Source organism: Crocuta crocuta, unplaced genomic scaffold (assembly GCF_008692635.1).
Source record: "Crocuta crocuta isolate KB4526 unplaced genomic scaffold, BGI_CrCroc_1.0 scaffold979, whole genome shotgun sequence".
Taxonomy (NCBI): Eukaryota; Metazoa; Chordata; class Mammalia; order Carnivora; family Hyaenidae; genus Crocuta; species Crocuta crocuta.
The window spans coordinates 53652-71935 of record NW_027532011.1 but is presented as its reverse complement, the minus strand read 5'-3'; the positions used below and the strand labels follow the sequence as shown (position 1 = coordinate 71935).

At 56.4% G+C, this 18284-nt stretch overlaps 1 protein-coding gene across 1 annotated transcript; it reads left to right on the top strand.

Moving 5' to 3' along the window:
- Window positions 1–2185: 2185 nt before the first annotated feature.
- On the top strand, window positions 2186–17625 carry LOC144241398 (F-box-like/WD repeat-containing protein TBL1X). Its single transcript, XM_077775957.1, is given in 12 exon segments — window positions 2186–2254; window positions 2823–2933; window positions 2985–3131; window positions 5505–5676; window positions 7637–7894; window positions 8054–8085; window positions 8659–8722; window positions 8831–8968; window positions 10757–10878; window positions 14134–14208; window positions 14634–14761; window positions 17226–17625. Coding segments are annotated over 12 exon segments (1716 nt in total).
- The last annotated feature ends 659 nt before the right edge of the window (window positions 17626–18284 follow it).

Here is an 18284-nt window from a genome sequence, read left to right as displayed (position 1 = left end):
TGTCTGTTGTTTATAAATCCCTCAGTCTGTGGGACTTTGGTACAGCTGCGACTGTAGGAACCAAGACACGTACCAGAAGCCTGACCTCTTCCACCGCTGCCCCTTGCTCACNCACTCTGCTAGACTGCATTTCCTGTCCCTCCCGAATTCCTGTCATTGTGTTAGGGGGTGAGGCCTTTGGGAGGTGGTTAGGTTGTGAGGACAGAATCTTCAGGCATGGGATTCATGTCCTTAGGCCCCTCCCCATCCCCACCGGAGCTAGGTCACCCCTTCTGCCGTGTGGGGACATGGAAAAGACGGCCATCTATGAACCAGAAAACAGCCCTCGCCAGACCGAGATCTGTCTGGCAGCTTGGCCTGGGACTTCCCAGCCTCCAGAAGTGTGAGGAATGTGTCTGTTGTTTATAAATCCCTCAGTCTGTGGGACTTTGGTACAGCTGCGACTGTAGGAACCAAGACACGTACCAGAAGCCTGACCTCTTCCACCGCTGCCCCTTGCTCACTGACGGTGACTTCTCCGGAGCCCTTGTCTGCCCTCAGTGCTGTGCTGATAGTGGCATCAGGAGATATTTCTAGGTCGAGGCACCAAGGAGGCTGTGAGTGGCTTCCCACCGCCCGGGCTTGGATCGCAGCCCCAGCCCTACAAGCCTGCTTATTATTTTTATTATTCCTGCCGTTCCTTGCAGGAGACTCTTTAAAGATACCAACCAGAATAGGAAATGGCCCTGGAAACCCAGTGTCCTGCCCCATTCGCTGGTCCAGACCACAGATGGAGGAGAAGGCAGTAGCCGGGTGAGTGGGGCCAGCAGGCAGGAAGATTCAGGAGTTGGTAAGACGGACAGATCAGTGCAGCCCGGAGTATGTGGTGAAGAGCCCAGGCAGGAGGGAGTCAGGCCAGGAATCGACTTGCTCCTGATCCGTCTACAGACCTGGGGTTTTCCCCGTCTACCCCTCCGGCAACCTGACTGATGAAAGCCTGGAGATAAGAGTTGCAGCAGGGCAGAGACTCGGGGTGTAGTCACTGGTTAACACAGGGGTGGTGGTTGTGTTCCCGCCCGAGGGTGGCGGACAGATGGGAGGAGAGCAGGCTCAGGGAAGGAAGCCCGTGGGGCGGTGGGGAATGTCGGGGAGTGGAGGACCTTGCAGGGGCAGTCCCATGGCCATGGTTGCGTAGTTACAGTGGGGTGGGGTGAGGAAATTCACAGCCTCTGCAGCAGGCCGTAAAAGTAACAGCGGAAGGGCGCCTGGGTGGCTTAGTCGGTTAAGCGTCCGACTTTCGCTTAGGTCATGATCTCGCGGTTCGTGGGTTCGAGCCCCGCGTTGGGCTCTGTGCTGACTGCCAGCTCAGAGCCTGGAGCCTGTTTCCGATTCTGTGTCTCCCTCTCTCTCTCTGACCCTCTCCTGCTCCCGCTGTCTCTCTCTCTCTCTCCTAGAAATAAATAAAACATTAAAAAAATTAAACAAACAAACAAAAAGTAACAGCGGCTACCATACGACTCTGTGAAATAAATAAAGTACACATTTTATATGGTCTTTATAATCAGGCATCGGGGAGCCAGGAGGGCTGCGTCGAGGCGGGGCGGAGCATGGAGAAAGGAGAGGAGAGTGCACACACAGCAAGCCCTGGGCTGCGGAGGGACATTCCCATCCGCTGAGCACCGGGGTTACTGCATCGGCTGCTAGATCCCCGGGATCCTGCCCGTGCGAGGCACAGGACTGACCCTGCGGACTGACGGAGGCGGCCGGGGCCTGCTCACTGCCGCCGCCGTTGGTGTGGCTGGCTGGTGCAGGTGGTGTTCTAGCTGCGTGGGAGAGGGAGGCAGGCAGTGCGCGTCTCAGCAGGCCAGGCGGCACCCCGGGGAGTTGGTGCTGGGACCGTGCTGCCTGGGGAGGCCCCCTGGGAGCGGGGTTTGCAGGACCCCACAAGCGATGGGGCGGGCCCAGCCGAGGAGAAGCCACGCCAAGGGGGTAACTCCCAGACAGGCCGGAGGGCCCAGCGGACTGCGGCGCTGCTGTCCATGAACGTGGGCGGGGCGGTCCGGAGGGGCAGGTGGACGCCTCACCCCCAGGACCGCAGCCTTCCCTTCCGACAGCCCCACGGTGGGAGAGATCCGAGTCCCGTGGCCGAGTGCCCTTGGCCCCGCTCCACCCGCAGCCAGGGAGCCCAGCATAGGGGTTCCTGTTAATGACACAGCCTCCACCCCGCAAGGACTCCCAGCTCTCGGGCACCCCTGGCCGCCCCAGCCCCAGCAAGGTGACCACGGGACCCCCAGCAGACTGGACTGCCCCCTTGTGGAGAAGGGCTGCATCGGCCCAGGGCTCGGCTGTCAGGTGCCCCCTTACTGCCCTTGAGGAAGGCCCCTGCAGGTTCCCAATCGCCCTAGGACCCGACGTGGGTCCGAGTGCCCTGCGCCTTGCCACCTCCCCCTCTGGCACCGGCATTGTCTGCTGTGTGCGGGAACCACCCTGACGTGTGCTGAGGGATTGGTGGGGGCCGGCATCTCACAGCCAAGGGAAAATGGCCCGTTACCAGACGAAACAGCTCAAGCCTTGCCAGCGGGTGCAGAACAGGCCTCTTTTTTTCGGTCGTTTGCTCGCGTGGCTCCTCCGCCGCCGCCTTGAGCGCCGGGACGCGGCTAAAAGAGGCGCCCCGTGTGCTGCAGCGGGGTCGGAGATGCTCGGGCACAGGGAGCCCCGGAGAGAGTGAGGGACGGCAGGAGGAAGCCCAGACGTGTTCCCAGCCAGGGCAGACCGGCTCCGCTTAGACGTTAATACTGAAATGGCTCTACCTCCAAAGCTGTGTGTCCGTCCGTCCCCGGCAGACAGGCCTGACCCTGCCGCATCCATCTCTCCGCTTCACCCCGGACCCGAAGCTGGGCGTCCCACGGCCACCAGGGCCCCCAGCTAACGAGGCACGTTTCACGCCGGTGGTGGTGCCGCCTGCGGCCCTCGCGAAACCCTGGCTTCCCTCTCTCTCGCGGCAGGTTTTTCCCACTCTGGCGTTCACGTTCGGTATCGAGAGCCACATCAGCCAGTCCAACATCAATGGGACGCTAGTGCCGCCAGCCGCCCTCATCTCCATCCTGCAGAAGGGACTTCAGTATGTGGAGGCCGAGATCAGCATCAACGAGGTAGGTGCCCTCGCGGGTGTCCCGGGATCGTACCGGGACTTCCTGCATCCCGTCTCTCCCTCTCAACTGACTTCATCCTTACGAGCCTGTCGTATCTGACTTTCCTTTTGGCTTTTAAAAAGCTCTTTTAGGAGGTGCCTGAGCGGCTCAGTGGGTGAAGCGACCGACTCTTGGTTTCAGCTCAGGTCACGATCACGTAGTTTGTGAGTTCAAGCCCTGCATCAGGCTCTGCGCTGATAGCGTGGAGCCTGTTTGGGATTCTCTCCCCCTTTGCCCTTGCCCTGCTCGGGCTCACTCTTCCTCATAATTAATAAACTTGAAACAACAGACTAAAAAAAGATTTAAAAGAAGTAATACATGTGTCTCTTCCTCCACCGTTTTGCAAAAACCCCCATCTTTGAAAACATCCAAATTTCTGCCTGTCCTGTGCACATATTCCTGACAGTGTTCCTCTCCTTTTTCTTCATTTTTTAAAAAATTTATTTTTGAGGGGCGCCTGGGTGGCTCAGTCGGTTGGGCGTCCGACTTCGGCTCAGGTCATGATCTCACGGGTCGTGGGTTCGAGCCCCGCATCGGGCTCTGTGCTGACAGGTAGCTCAGAGCCTGGAGCCTGCTTTAGATTCTGTGTCTCCCCCTCTCTGTGACCCTCCCCTGCTCATGCTGTGTGTGTGTGTGTCTCTCTCTCTCAGAAATAAATAAAAACATTTAAAAAAAAATTTAAAAAAAATTTATTTTTGAGAAGGCGGGAGAGCACGAGTGGGGGAGGGGCGGGCCGACAGAGAGGGGGAGACCAAGGAACCAAAGAGGACTCTGAGCTGTCAGCACAGAGCCGGATATGGGGCTCGAACTCCTGCATGATGAGATCATGACCCGAAGTCGGAAGCTTAACGGACTGAGCCACCCAGGCGCCCCTTCTCTTTCCTCTTCTCAGGTTGGATGCCCCCGGGGCGGTTTTCCACCAGCCCTGGGACCTCCTTTCTAGTCTCACCCTGCAAAACCGTGAAGCATGGGGACAGGGACGCATGACCCCAGAGGGAGAGACCTGAATTGGGGTGCCTGGATGGCTCAGGTCCTGATCTCCCAGTTTACAGCTTCTCTTCCTCGGCTGTGCTGGCTCCAACGTGTCAGAGTGACTTAGGCTTGCGGTCTTAAATAGGGGGTACCGCGTGCGTTTAGAGTTTAAACTGAGGTATTTTCGTTACTCTGGGCTCTTACTTCTTTCGGCCAAGTCAGCACCCACTTGAAGCGGGAGTATGTGGAGAAGGCAGGTGATGGAAGCATGCTGACCGGTTGGTCAACACTGGGCAAGCCACAGTGGGAACCGAAGGGTGGGTATGGCTGGCGAAGTGACCAGCTACTTGTTGACGCGTCTCTAGAGTTTCCTAGTGTTTCCTTGTTTTTGAACATTGTATCGTGACCAGAACTCAGCCCGTGTCCTGTTCCGTTTAGATCACGTCTGGCTGAAACTCGTGTCTTTCAAGTCTTCCTAATTTCTGAGGTAGTTCAGATTTGGAACATACAGAAATGTGTTTGTGCGCTCAGCAGACACAACCCAGAAGCACGAGTTTTGCATGACTCTCATATTTGCTGCAGAGAGAGAGGGAGACACAGAATCCAAAGCAGCTCCAGGCTCTGAGCTGTAGGCACAGAGGCTGACGCGGGGCTCAAACTCACAAACCATAAGATCATGACCTGAACGACTGAGCTACCCAGGCGCCCTGGAGTGATTTCTAAGGAAAGAAAGTTCTCCTGTGTTTTTAAGTGTGTATGGGAACTTTTTCATTGCAGATAGAAGCCAGAGAATCAAACGATGTGGGGGAAATACAAATAGGAATTCAGCAGTGCACTTGGCTGTGTATCGTGGCTAGATTGAGTCTACGCCCTGAACCCAGGAAGTCGTTTCAAATGGCTGCAGGTGCAAGTTGTATGAATTCGGATGGACAGGTGCCGAGGAACCCAATCCTGAACTGCGCCAGCATCTCTCAACTGGTCCGGGTTCCGGAGAGCTGCCTGTCCCGTGTGAAAGGGTAGTGGTTCAGACAGGCCCGCCCCCCGTAGCATCTGCACACAGCCTGTCACCCTCGGCACTGTCCCCCCGTGGGGGTGTGTGACTGTGCTGGGGCCCCTCTGCACTGTCGAGGGCGATGAGCCGCGTCCCTGCCTCCACCCACTAGATGCCAGCTACACCTGTCCAGTGGGGACAACCCACAGTGTCTCCAGACATTGGCGGATATCCCCTCAAAGGGACATGTGCCCATAGGGAACCCGTGCAGCTGGATGGCGCTTTTTCTTGTGAAATGGCCAGGTCCACGTGGCACTAATGCCTCACTTCAGTCCGGTGTTTTCCCCGTACCGGGTCAGTTATGACACCAGGTCCTCTGTTGGTGTGTGTTCCCCGCCGTCCCCCACATCCCACTGTGCCGCCTGTCCCCCGCTGCCCCCCACATCCCACTNCCGGCGGCCCCAGAAGCCGTTGCTCAGCAACACCCACCAAAGAACGGCGAGGCCACGGTGAACGGGGAAGAGAAAGGCGCCCACGTGATAAGCACAGGCACAGCTCTGGGGGTGGGCGAGCTTCTGGCGCTTTCTCCGACCTGTCTGTGCGAGTCGGGAAGGCCTTCCGGGCGGCTCTTACGAGTGTGCTGTCCGCGTGCTGTGTGCTTGGAAGGGCTTCACGCTCTGTCTGCGGGAAGTCCTTGGACGAGGTGGTCTGGACGCACATCGCCCTGATTTAGGAAACTGCTCCTCCGAGAGCTCGTTTCGTACAATAGCCAGAAGCACCATGTCTGTGTGATTATTTCCTATGTGAAAGGGTTTGGTTTGTGGAGGCCGTGGGTCCTGTGATTCAGCCGCCTGGGCTGAGCGAGTTCGGCGGAGATCTGCCGGAATAGTCCAGCTCGCAGGCCACCCCGAGTTCCTATCCAGAGAACCTGACTCTGCTCTCATCTGCTGCTTACAGACTCAAAGACTGCTTCAGGGTCTGAGTTCAAAGCGTGTGTGTGTGCGTGTATGCGTGTGTCTTCTTACTCTTTGGTCACAGAAAGTCATTTGTAATCAGTCAACTTTAAGAAATCTGCATCTGCCAAGACAAATGTTGCAAACTTGTAAATTGCATGGATTTATTTAATTTTTTTCTAATTTTTTAATGTTTATTTTTCCAGAGAGAGAGAGAGAGAGAGAGAGACAGGGTGTGGGTGGGGGAGGGGTGGAGAGAGGGAGACACAGAATCCAAAGACAGGCTCCAGGCTCTGAGCTGTCAGTGTGGAGCCCGATACAGGCCTCGAACTCCAGAACCGTGAGATCGTGACCCGAGGCGAAGTTGATGCGTAACTGACTGAGCCCCCCGGGCGCCCCAGAACTTCCTTTGAAGTATTAACAAAACGTAATGGAGCGTGGCCGTGTACAGACGTGCACGCCCCTGAAAGCACGCTGGCCACGCACACAGAGAGCCTTCAGTTCAGGGGTGCCTCTGGCTTGCCTTCCACACTGGGGAGGCTCCCAGCCACTGCCTCCCTGGCACGCTGTCCTCTGGCTTCCGCGTTTCCTTTGTTCCCTGAAGCCTGCTGCCACCTGCAGTTTGTGTCGTCCTGCTGCAAGGCACGTTGAAGCCAGACCATGGTGCCTGAAGTTGTATTTTATGCTGACCTTCGAGGGTCTTTCCTCTCCTGCCACTTGTGGGGAAAGCAGCCAGCTTCCGGGATGGCTGCGCTGACGGTGGCATTCAGCATGGCTGGAGTCCATCAGCAAACGTCCTCGGGAACTCAGAACCCAGGTCCCGTGGTTGGTCCCGGGCAGACTCCGACACAACGGTGGCTCCAGGAAGTCACCGCATTTGACTCCCAGGAACCCAAGGATGTTTGCAGGCAGCGGGTGCAGGGTGGCAGGCGTTCCGAAATGCTGATGGCAGGTCCTGGTAGGAGCTTCACAGACAGAGGTGATACCTCAGGGGTGCCCGGGGGCTCCGTCATATACACCTCCAACTTTGGCTACGGTCAGAATCTCACAGTTCCGGATTCAGACCCTGCATCGGGCTACATGCTGCAGCACGGAGCCTTCTTGGATTTCTCGCTCTTTCCTCTCTCCCTGACCCCTACCCGTGACTCGTGCTTTCTTTCTCGCTCAAAATAAATACACTTAAAAAAGAGGCGATGCCTCAGAAAGGTGCTCGTAGATAACATGTCTCATCCCGTCTGGAAAATAGCAGTCTTCAGGCTCTAGCTGGTTCTCATCATTGCTCCCCAGGCTCGTGCTGCTGGTCGTTAGACATTAGCTTGGCCTTAGTTGTGAAGAATAAATAAATTTTTAATTCCCTCTCAAATTCGGAGCCTATTGAAATAAGGAAATGTTATATATTTAGTACGTTGCACAAAAGCCATGATTTAGGGACAATCATCGAAGGTGATAGTAACCACATAAAAAGAAGGTGTTTCTGACTCAAGTGCCCCCAGGAACACAGTTTCTTTTATACCGGTCAGCCACGTGTGTTTCCCTGTTTCTGATGACAGATAATCATTCGAAACCAATGGAAATAGACGGGGACGTTGAGATTTCACGCAACAAAGACACAGTGCTTTGGGGCCACGAGTCTGAGATGTTCATTTGTGCCTGGAACCCGGTCAGCGATCTCCTGGCTTCAGGGTGAGGAAACCAGGGGGTGGGGGGCTGCGGGGTCTGGGGGCCCGAGGTGCTCCCTCTCTCCCAGAATTGTGCCTCGCGGAGTAAGTGCCTCGCCCTTGTGTGCTGAGTGAGGCCTGGGGCTCTTGGTGAGGCACTCGACCCCGGGTGGTGAGGACCATCCTCACTCCGCGCTGTGTTCTGGCACCGGCGGGGGGGNAGATAATCATTCGAAACCAATGGAAATAGACGGGGACGTTGAGATTTCACGCAACAAAGACACAGTGCTTTGGGGCCACGAGTCTGAGATAATAAAGACGTGACCTCCCTGGACTGCAATGTGAGCCCCCGCCCCCGCCCAGATGCCTCAGCGCCGCGGGGCGCCCCTGCACACCCGGGGAAGCGGGCCATCCCGTTTGCGAGCACCCCTAGCCCAGAGGCCGGTGTCCAGGTGCTCTCCGTTGGAGGGCTGCTCACAAGGCCGGGCCGGGCTGACCCCTCGCGGCCTCGACAGCGGGCGGCACATCACGTGCACCTGGACGTGGGAGGCCCGTGGTCCTTTGTGTCTTCTTTAGCTTTCCCCGTCTCTGTGTGCAGACACACCTTTAAGAGCTTCCTCGGGCCTCACTGTCCTCACTTCCCGAACGATAGTTTCAGTTGTGCCCGCGGGGTGAGGGGCGAGGGGTGGCAGCGCTTCCGCGTTCCTGAGCCTGTCTTTACAGTACGTCACCCTGTGGGTTCAGGCAGCGCGCCTCCCGGGGTTGGTTAGCCTCTCCGCCGGGAGCCGGCTCCTGCTGGGAGAGTAGCCTCGCCCTGGGATTAGCTGAGGGGGCCCCTGGGACCAGCCGGGAGGTCGTCTTCGCTGCTCCCGCGGAGCTCTCATCGGTGGTGTCTGTTTCTTCCTGGCCCGCAGAGCGACGGGACGCTGTTGGCTACAGGCTCATACGATGGTTTTGCAAGAGTATGGACGGAAGACGGTGAGCCCGGCCTCCCTGGGAGGGGTGCGAGGAGGCCTGCCCCGGCATGGACTCCACCAGCCGCCCCGGCTTGGAAGTCAACCTGTGTATTGTTTCCTTACCTAACAGGCAACCTGGCCAGCACCTTAGGACAACATAAAGGCCCCATCTTTGCCTTGAAATGGAAGAAAAAGGGGAATTACATTTTGAGTGCTGGTGTAGACAAAGTATTAACTCGACCCAGGTGTCTCCGGTTTCTAGATGATCGTTATTGTTAATCTCTGGGTAGCATCCTGGGTTTGGTTTGGTTGGTTGGTTAAATGGTGAGCCTTCCTACTTCTCCTTAAGGCGAAGGTTTCATTTTTGTGCTTTTGATCTCAGTGTTCACGTAAGACATGTGCACTCTCAATAGGGTCCACTGTTCAACAGGCCTCTGTGCTGAGCTTGCATCCCTTATTTCGTGGGACGCCGCTTGGTGACAGAGGAAGGCCCCAAATTGCATTTATTCAACCCTTGAGCAAGCAAAGGGGCGTGGGATGCACTGGACAGAAACCTCTAGCGTGGAGTCGTTTTGGAAGTGCACACGGTCTTCTCTGGAGAGGCCAGCTTCTGTTTCCCTGACTCGGAGAATCCTGAGTTCCGTGGAAGGGCTGCAGACTCCTCTGAGCACGGGGTAAAGTGGAGCCATGCACGGGCTGGCAGCCTCAGAGTCCTTGGACGGGCTGCCGGGTGGGTGTGACAGGGTCAAGGCCAAGCAGCCACGAGTACCCATGAGCACCCATGTGCGTCTAGAAGCCATGAGGGGGTGAAGAATCAGGCGGCGTGGGCGTCATCTGGCCGAGTGGGATCCACACCTCTGGGTTGGTCTCCTCGGCTGCCCAGAGCCAGGAGTCCTGACCCCCAGGAACGGAACGGATGGCTCTGTCATTCCTGAGAGTTGGCAGGAACTTGAAGTCCTTGCTGTGGAGAAGCATTATCAAGAAATGGAAAGAGGCGGGAAAGAAAAGCATGTCCTCACAGCGCATTGCGTTTCTGCGCCGGGGTGTGAATACTCTTCTTGCATTTGGTTTCCACAGGGCTTGCTTGCCCTTCCTTCCTTCCTTCCTTCCTTCCTTCCTTCCTTCCTTCCTTCCTTCCTTCCTTCCTTCCTTCCCTTCCTTCCCTTCCCTTCCTTCCCTTCCTTTCCTTCCTCCCTCCCTCTTTTCTTTCTCACATTTCTTTATTTTTGAGTGACACAGAGAGACAGAGCACAAGGAGGAGAGGTGCAGAGATAGAGAGACACAGAATCTGAAACAGCTCCAGGCTCTGAGCTGTCAGCATAGAGCCCGACGCAGGTCTCGAACCCATGAACCGTGAGATCATGACCTGAGCCGAAGTCGGATGCTCAACTGACTGAGCCCTCCAGGCGCCTCCCGGGAGATTTTAAAAACCGAGATCTCTTGCGGCGCCTGGGTGGCTTAGTCGGTTAAGCGTCCGACTTTCGCTTAGGTCATGATCTCGCGGTTCGTGGGTTCGGGCCCCGCGTCGGGCTCTGTGCTGACTGCCAGCTCAGAGCCTGGAGCCTGTTTCAGTCTGTGACTCCCTCTCTCTCTGACCCTCCCCTGCTCACGCTGTCTCTCTCTCTCCTAGAAATAAAAAAAAAAAGAACATTAAAAAAAAAACAAAAACCGAGATCTCTTGAACGTAGGATATGAAGTCTCTTCCGTCTCCTTCTCTCCCGGAAACAAATCAAATCAGCCCGCGCACCACACTGATTTTCCTGCAGGCAGCACGGGGCAGGTTCTCGCCTCCGCTTTCTCACCGAGAGAGGGGAGCCGTTGACTCGTGCCACAGGGCACGTGGGCCGTCATGGGCTCTCTCCAGAGCGTCTGCTCATCACCCGTGCAGGGCGGGGGGGTCTCGAAGCTCTATGGGCGGGAGAGGTGGTGTTCACACCGGGAAGCGTTTTACCGTGTTACGAGTCAGGCTCCGTGCGCCTCTGCTTGTAACTGTCTGAAACCTGAGCTCTGTGCACACGCGGTAAACGCGAATGTCCCGCTGTCCCCTGCCGTCCAGCGCCCGCTCTCGACGTCGACTGGCAGAGCAACACTACCTTTGCCTCCTGCAGCACGGACATGTGCATCCACGTCTGCAGACTTGGCTGTGACCGCCCCGTCAAGACCTTCCAAGGACACACAGTGAGTACGAGCTCCAGTCGCGGAGGACGTGCCCGGGGCTGGGGTGCGCCCCCTCCCTGCCCGGACGGACACAGGGTCCTGGGTCCGTTCTCCTTCAGCCCTTTGCTGCCTGGGCTCTCGGGGCGTCGCTGCTGTTTGGATGTAACCCAGTGGGGGGGCAGGCAGGGGAGAAAACTGGCTCTGAGAGGAGTCACACGTCAGGTTCTGCAGGAAAGACTGGAAAGAGTTCTACAAAGTACAAAGACGTAAAGGAAAGGATGCTTGTAACGGATGAATAGATGGGGAGTGTCGTCGGGGAAAGGAAAAGTATATTTAAAACGAAAAACAAAAAACCACCCCAGTGGAGATCTGAGAAGTGAGGGGTGTAACATCTGGAATGGAGTGTGGGGGGTGGGGTTCGACGACAGATGGAAGGCTGCAGAAAGGTTCCTGAGCCTCAGCCGACATCGTAGAAATTAGCCAACTTAAACAATCGATATAAGATAGAACTTTTTTTTTTTAAACATGTATTAATGTTTGAGAGAGTGCAAGCAGGGGAGGGGCAGAGAGAGAGGGAGACACAATCCCAAGGAGGCTCCAGGCTCTGAGCTCTCCGCACGGAGCCCGACTCGGGGCTTGAACCCACGAACCGAGAGATCATGACCTGACCTGAAATCGGACGCTTTACTGATTTCACCCAGGCCCCCTGAGCCAACATTAACAGAGGCTTAATGACCTGTGAAGAATATGAAGCAGTCTAGCACATTTGTGCCGTGCAGAGAGAAAAGAACGGAACAGAAAAAACGTTTGAAGCAGTAACGACCGCATTTTCCTCCCTTTGCTGGAAAATAACGAGCATTCAATCCGGGACACTCAGACACCCACTGACGTGGCCTCAGGTTCCTTAGCGGGCGCAGGAGGCTCTTGATGGCCTTTCCACAGGAGATGCCGAACCTCGTTCACTTCAGCCCCTTGGCAGACCCGCCGGGGTTACCAGTGCCACCGTCCCCAGCGCTTGCTTATTTCCACGTTCGTCACCTTTGCCAGCTTCTGTCCCTACGGGTCCTTGCTGCTGTTGCTTCTTCTTCTTCTTCTTCTTTTAATGTTTTAATTTATTTCTAGGAGAGAGAGAGAGACAGCGTGATCAGGGGAGGGTCAGAGAGAGACGGAGACACAGACTCTGAAACAGGCTCCAGGCTCTGAGCTGGCAGTCAGCACAGAGCCCGACGCGGGGCTCGAACCCACGAACCGCGAGATCATGACCGAAGCGAAAGTTGGACGCTCAACCGACTAAGCCACCCAGGCGCCCCTACGGGTCCTTGCTTCTAAAAGCAGAGGCATCGACTGCTGTGTTAGCATCTCAATGTGTCTGTACATTGACCCTCCTCTTTATTTTGCTGGCTTTTTCCTGTGTCTCCTCTCACACTAGTGCCCCCCCTCCCCCCGGCTTTTACTAGAAGTCTCTGCAACTTCTGTTGCCAGCACACATTGTCAGGTGTAGCTGAGCCTGTTACTTCCAGAGACCTAGGAGCCGCCCCTAGTGGCCATCTGGTAATTGTGACTTGGGTTGCAGAGGCAGGGAGATAGAACTCTGCTCTGGGGAAGGGGTTCGCTCCATGCCAGAGGATTGACAGATGGCTCTAGCTGGAGACAGTCCGTGGGTCCCGCTCCAAAGCGCCCCCCCGTACGGTAGATCAAGGCCGCCCGCTGCCCTGTGCCGCCGAGGCCGTCCCTGGAGCAGCGCCTCTCACCGGGCACCGGGTCCTGCTGGCGTCTGGGCCCCGCTGTGTCACGGCCATGAGCACGGCACACGGGCGCACGCCGCCTGTGCCCAGCCCCTCCGTCCTCCCTTCGCCGGCGGCCCACCCCTGGGACTCCCCCCGTCTTTCCAGGCCCTCCTCATACTGCACGGAACACAGACGTGGCCTTGTCACTTCTCCGCTTCACACCCTTCAGACGTCAGTGTCCTTAACAAGTAGCATGACCATAAAATTTACCATCCAGACCTGAGCACTCAGGAGTGTGAAATTAATTGGAAAGTTCATTGTGAGTATGACATTAGTTGTTAGGCCAGGACGGCAGCCGTGAGTGGGGTCCCCGGGCTTGTGGGGCTCCAGTCATCCCGCCGGGAAGGCTGCTCCCACCGTTCCTGCTTAGCTCGCCACGCAGCGCCCCTCCCCCCGGCCCGGTCCAGGGACGGACGCAGCGAGCTCCTTTAAAAAAATTTTTTGGGGGGGCGCCTGGGTGGCTTAGTCGGTTAAGCGTCCGACTTTCGCTTAGGTCATGATCTCGCGGTTCGTGGGTTCGAGCCCCGCGTCGGGCTCTGTGCTGACTGCCAGCTCAGAGCCTGGAGCCTGTTTCAGTCTGTGACTCCCTCTCTCTCTGACCCTCCCGTGCTCACGCTGTCTCTCTCTCTCCTAGAAATAAATAAAAATATTAAAAAATTTTTAACGTTTATTTATTATCGAAAGACACAGACAGCGTACAAACAGGTGAAGGGTAGAGAGAGAGGGAGACACAGAGCAGGGTCCAGACTCTGCGCTGTCAGCACAGAGCCCCATGCGGGGGTCGAACCGACGAACCGTGAGGTCATGACCTGAGCCGAAGTCCGATGCTCAACCGACTGAGCCCCCCAGGCGCCCCGCGAGCTCCATTATAAACGCCTGTCCCTCGGGCGTTTACCTTCAGCCTCGAGGTTCAGCCTCGGGGTCATCTCCCCCCCCCCCCCATCCTGAAGGTCTTGAAGGCTGCCCGCAGCTGCAGCCGCATTCCTTCCTGCCCCTGCCAGCGCACGGCTGCTCCCTGCTACAACGCTGCACCTGTGCGCTGTGGCAGCATTTTCTTCCCGTGCTGTTCGCGCTGGATTTTGAGCTCTTTGCCCTCCTCGAGGACTCTGCGTGTGTGTGTGTGTGTGTGTGTGTGTGTCTAACAGTTACCACTTGTATGTCTGTGTTCTGTGCTGCTGCAGTAGGTCATGTGGTCTTCAACCTGGATTAACCCTCGTCTTAAATCTTGTTCCCCACCCCCTTACCCCAGCACTAGAAGAGAAGTTTCTGGTGTGGATCTAGACAGGAAGTAGCCGTGCTAGGAAATGGAGAGAGGACAACGATTTTCAAAGTCATTCTATCAATAACCGTGATTGTCTTGGTTTTCTGTGCTGCCCTGAACTCCCAGTGCATTCACTTGGCTCCCTTCCTACTTGAGGCTTTGTTTGTTTGTTTGTTTGTTTTCGGTATCTGCTCGCAGCCTTTCTTTTGAAACCCTTTGCTCTATCAGAATGAGGTGAATGGCATCAAATGGGATCCTTCTGGAATGCTGCTAGCATCCTGCTCTGACGACATGACATTAAAGGTACGGCTGTCTGACAGGATGGGCGGTCTCTTCCCAGACAACCCCACGTACTCTGCACAGCTTGCACTCGCTGCTCCTCTCTGCCTGGCCGTTCCCGCACGCCTCCTGTCTCTGCACTTCGTCCCCATCGCCAACTAGATGTCGCTGCCATCCGCTGAACTCCCGTATGTCCGCCACGGATCCGGCTGAGAGTCCTTGGCCGCGGCCTCTCCCGCGCACACCCCAGCACGCAGGACGCGCCCCGCCCCTGTGCCGGGCACCGTGTGGCCAGACGCCTGCTGACTGGCCGGCGGCACTCCGCACGGGGTTGGGGGGAAGGTTTCCCGGGAGCCAGACGCGTGACCGACGCTCACGGTAGGTGATGTCGCGCCAGTCCTGGCTGCAGAAATGGCACTTGCTCCCATTGTTGCTGTCCTGTTCTCTAGATCTGGAGTATGAAGCAGGATACGTGCCTCCACGACCTTCAGGCTCACAGCAAAGAGATCTACACCATCAAGTGGAGTCCCACGGGGCCGGCCACCAGCAACCCAAACTCCAACATCATGCTAGCAAGGTAAAGGGCGCAGGGCCCACAGCCCCCGCGCGCCTCCTCGGAGCAGCCGTGCTCGCCGTTCCCGCGGCCATGGGGCCAGCGGCAGTTCTTCGCATCCAGAGCGAACGGGGAGCTTTGCTGAGCCGCGTTGCAGATTTGCTCCCGCCCTCGCCAAGTGCAGGGAGTGGTCCACTCACGCCACGTGCACCACGCGGCGGTCAGGGGACGCCTCACAGGAGGGTAAGGGCCAGTTTCACCATGAGGTTGGAGGACGCGCTGGTTGTGGCCCTGGCTTTGAGCACTTGCTTTGGTGAAGGTGTTTGTTAAGACACAGAAGGGAAAGGGGATTGAGCTGGGACTCTGGGCTCGGTGCGTGGCTTCAAGTTGGAACAGGAGGACTCGGGGTGAGGACACAGGGCTCCCGCTGTAGCCAGACGCGGGCCACCCCTTCCTGTCGTGGCACCAGCATCGGGCGGAGAGGAACGGGCTACTGTGGTTATCAGTGACACAGAGGTGGCCCCCCGGACCACGTCACCTTAGGCCGTCGTCCAAAGAATCGCTTCGTCGCGATGCCTCTTGGATCCCATTCAGGATGGAACGTTCGACTCTGGGTGTTGCGTTTTAAAAAGAATTTAGAAAACAAACCAAAGAGGTTCTGAGACCGAATGCCGGGCTAGCTAGGGGTCTGGAGGCCACGGCCCAGCCGCGCGGCTGTGTCTGCTCCGCCGGGAAGACAGGAGACGTGGGAGGGAGGTTTCGTTACCAGGAACAGCCGTGGGCTTGCGCGGGGGGAGGATGGATTTGTGAGCACAAGTGACAGGGGGCACGCTTCTGTCAATCAGGAAGAATCTGCGTGCAGTGGGGTGGGACGGGAGTCAGGGGGGGTCAGGCCACAGCCCTGCTGAGCAGCGAGGTGCCCAACCCAAGGCCACGTCTCAGAAAGTTGTAGAAGGATTCCTACATCTACTAAGAGGCCGAAACCAGAAGAATGTGAAGATCAGAACCGTCTTATTCAAGTAATTGTCCTAAAATCCACTGAAATTCCTACGATAACACGGAGATCAGGTTTTGATAGCCCAGAAGGTACTTCTGTGTCACCAGCATACAGTATTGTTTCAGTGGACGGATACAGAGGGAACATAGCGGGAGCCCTGGTGAGAGAAAGCACACCAGGTAACAGATGCGACCCGTGTGGTTCTTTTACATCCANAGATGGGGGGAGGGCAGGGGGGGGGGGGTGTTCCCCGCAGCCCCGCCGAGCAGTGAGGTGCCCGACCCAAGGCCACGTCTCCGAAAGTTCTAAAAGGATTCCTACATCTCCTGAGAGGCCGAAACCAGAAGAATGTGAAGATCAGAACTGTCTTATTCAAGTAATTGTCCTAAAATCCACTGAAATTCCTACGATAACACGGAGATCAGGTTTTGATGGCCCAGAAGGTACTTCTGTGTCACCAGCATACAGTATTGTTTCAGTGGATGGATACAGAGGGAACATAGCGTGAGCCCTGGTGAGAGAGAGCACACCAGGTAACAGATGCGACCCGTGTGGTTCTTTTACATCCAGTTTGAGCTCGACACAGTGTGGTTGCCTATTTGGATGTGATTGTATTTAATTCCGGTTGGATTAAGAGTTTTATTGACTCGGGGCGCCTGGGTGGCTTAGTCGGTTAAGCGTCCAACTTTCGCTTAGGCCATGATCTCGTGGTTCATGGGTTCGAGCCCCGCGTCGGGCTCTGTGCTGACTGCCAGCTCAGAGCCTGGAGCCTGTTTCAGAGTCTGTGTCTCCCTCTCTCTCTGACCCTCCCCTGTTCACGCTGTCTCTCTCTATCCTAGAAAAAAAATATTAAAAAAAAAAAGAGTTTTATTGTCTCAAGTTTCCCTTTTTCCAGGCTGTTGGTGTCATTTTAGTTGCTAACAGTAGATGTTGTTTTAAACTGCAGGAGCATTTTTTTTTTAATGTTTGTTTATTTTTTGAGAGACAGAGTGAGGGACTATGAGTGGAGGAGGGTCAGAGAGAGACAGAGACACAGAATCTGAAGCAGTCTCCAGGCTCTGAGCTGTTAGCACAGAGCCCGATGCAGGACTTGAACTCACAGAGCAGGAGATCATGACCTGAGCCGAAGTCGGATGCTTAATGGACTGAGCCACCCAGGCACCCCAGATTGCAGGAGCATTTCAGAAACGCAATAAATAGTGTAGGAGATGATTTTCATTCCTGTCCGTAGGATACACAGAAGGAGATTAATGTGGATCTCCACTTGTTTTCCTTACTAACAGCACCGAAAGGAAGGAGGGAAGAGATCTGTCTTATAAATGTGGCCTTGTTTCAGTACTCCCGAGTGCTTTTCGAAAAGCCGTGCCCGTTTTTCCCTCGAAACCTTGGAGCCAGGAAAGAAGAAGAGCGCGTGGTGCCCATTGCCTTCTTAGGGAAACAGAAAGAAGCCAGCGTGTCTCTCTGGTGACGTTTTCTCTCCCATCTTTCTAGCACCTCGTTCGATTCTACGGTCCGACTGTGGGACGTGGAGCGCAGGGTGTGGGTCCACACACTCAGCAAACAACAGGAACCCATGTACAGCATAGCTTTTAGCTCCGACGGGAAGTATCTGGCCAGTGGCTCCTTTGACAAGTGTGTGCATATCTGGAATACTCAGGTACTCCCGACTGCCGTCACCGGGTCCTTCCCAGAAGGAGTGCCCGCCGGGGTTTGCGGGGCCCCGGCCACAGGCGGCCACGACGGCCACGGGGAATTCTGTGCTGAGGAACGAGCGGCCTCACGCGGAGCCTCGGAGCAAACCAGGCCCCCGGGCTCCGCGCCGCCTGCTCTGCGCCCCACAGTGGGCTGGGGTCCTCCCCCCCGAAGGATATCCCCGCCTTCCCTGGCGTGAAACCTCCCACCCGCCTCGTCCTTGGGCACAGTCACCCCAGACAGTGTCATCCAGCCGTGTCCCGAGATGGTGTCCTCCGATCACGAGGGTTCGAGGGGGAGACGTAGCCGTCCGTCGAGCCTGGCGGCCACCGGCCCAGCAGCCCCACCCCCCGAGCCCCTGCCGACACCTGCGGCTCCTCCGTGCAGACCGCGAGGACAGAGCAGTGCCGTCTTCTATGCCCCTGCCCTTTAACAATGTTTGAGTGAAGACAGGTTCGGGTGGCCAAGGGGTCGCGCTGNCGCCCCCGCCCGCCTCTGGCCACAGCTGAGGGGAAGAGCGTTCTGAACGTGAGGAGTAGAGTGGACAGGAGCTAGCATAGTGCGGAATATTTTTTAACTTTANCAGAACCCACCCCCACCTCCCACCCCCCAGGAACCACATTCCAGAGCCTGTTGGTGGAACACTATGCATCCTGATGGCTGGGTCTCTGAAATTACCTCATTCATTAGGTGTGGCCTGCGGTCAAGAATGCCTCAAATCACGTCACCCCCTCTTTTTAAATTTTTTTTTCTTTTTAATGTTTTTTTTTTTTTTTAATTTCTGACAGACAGAGAGAGAGACAACGTGAGCAGGGGAGGGTCAGAGAGAGAGAGGAAGACACAGAATCCTAAACAGGC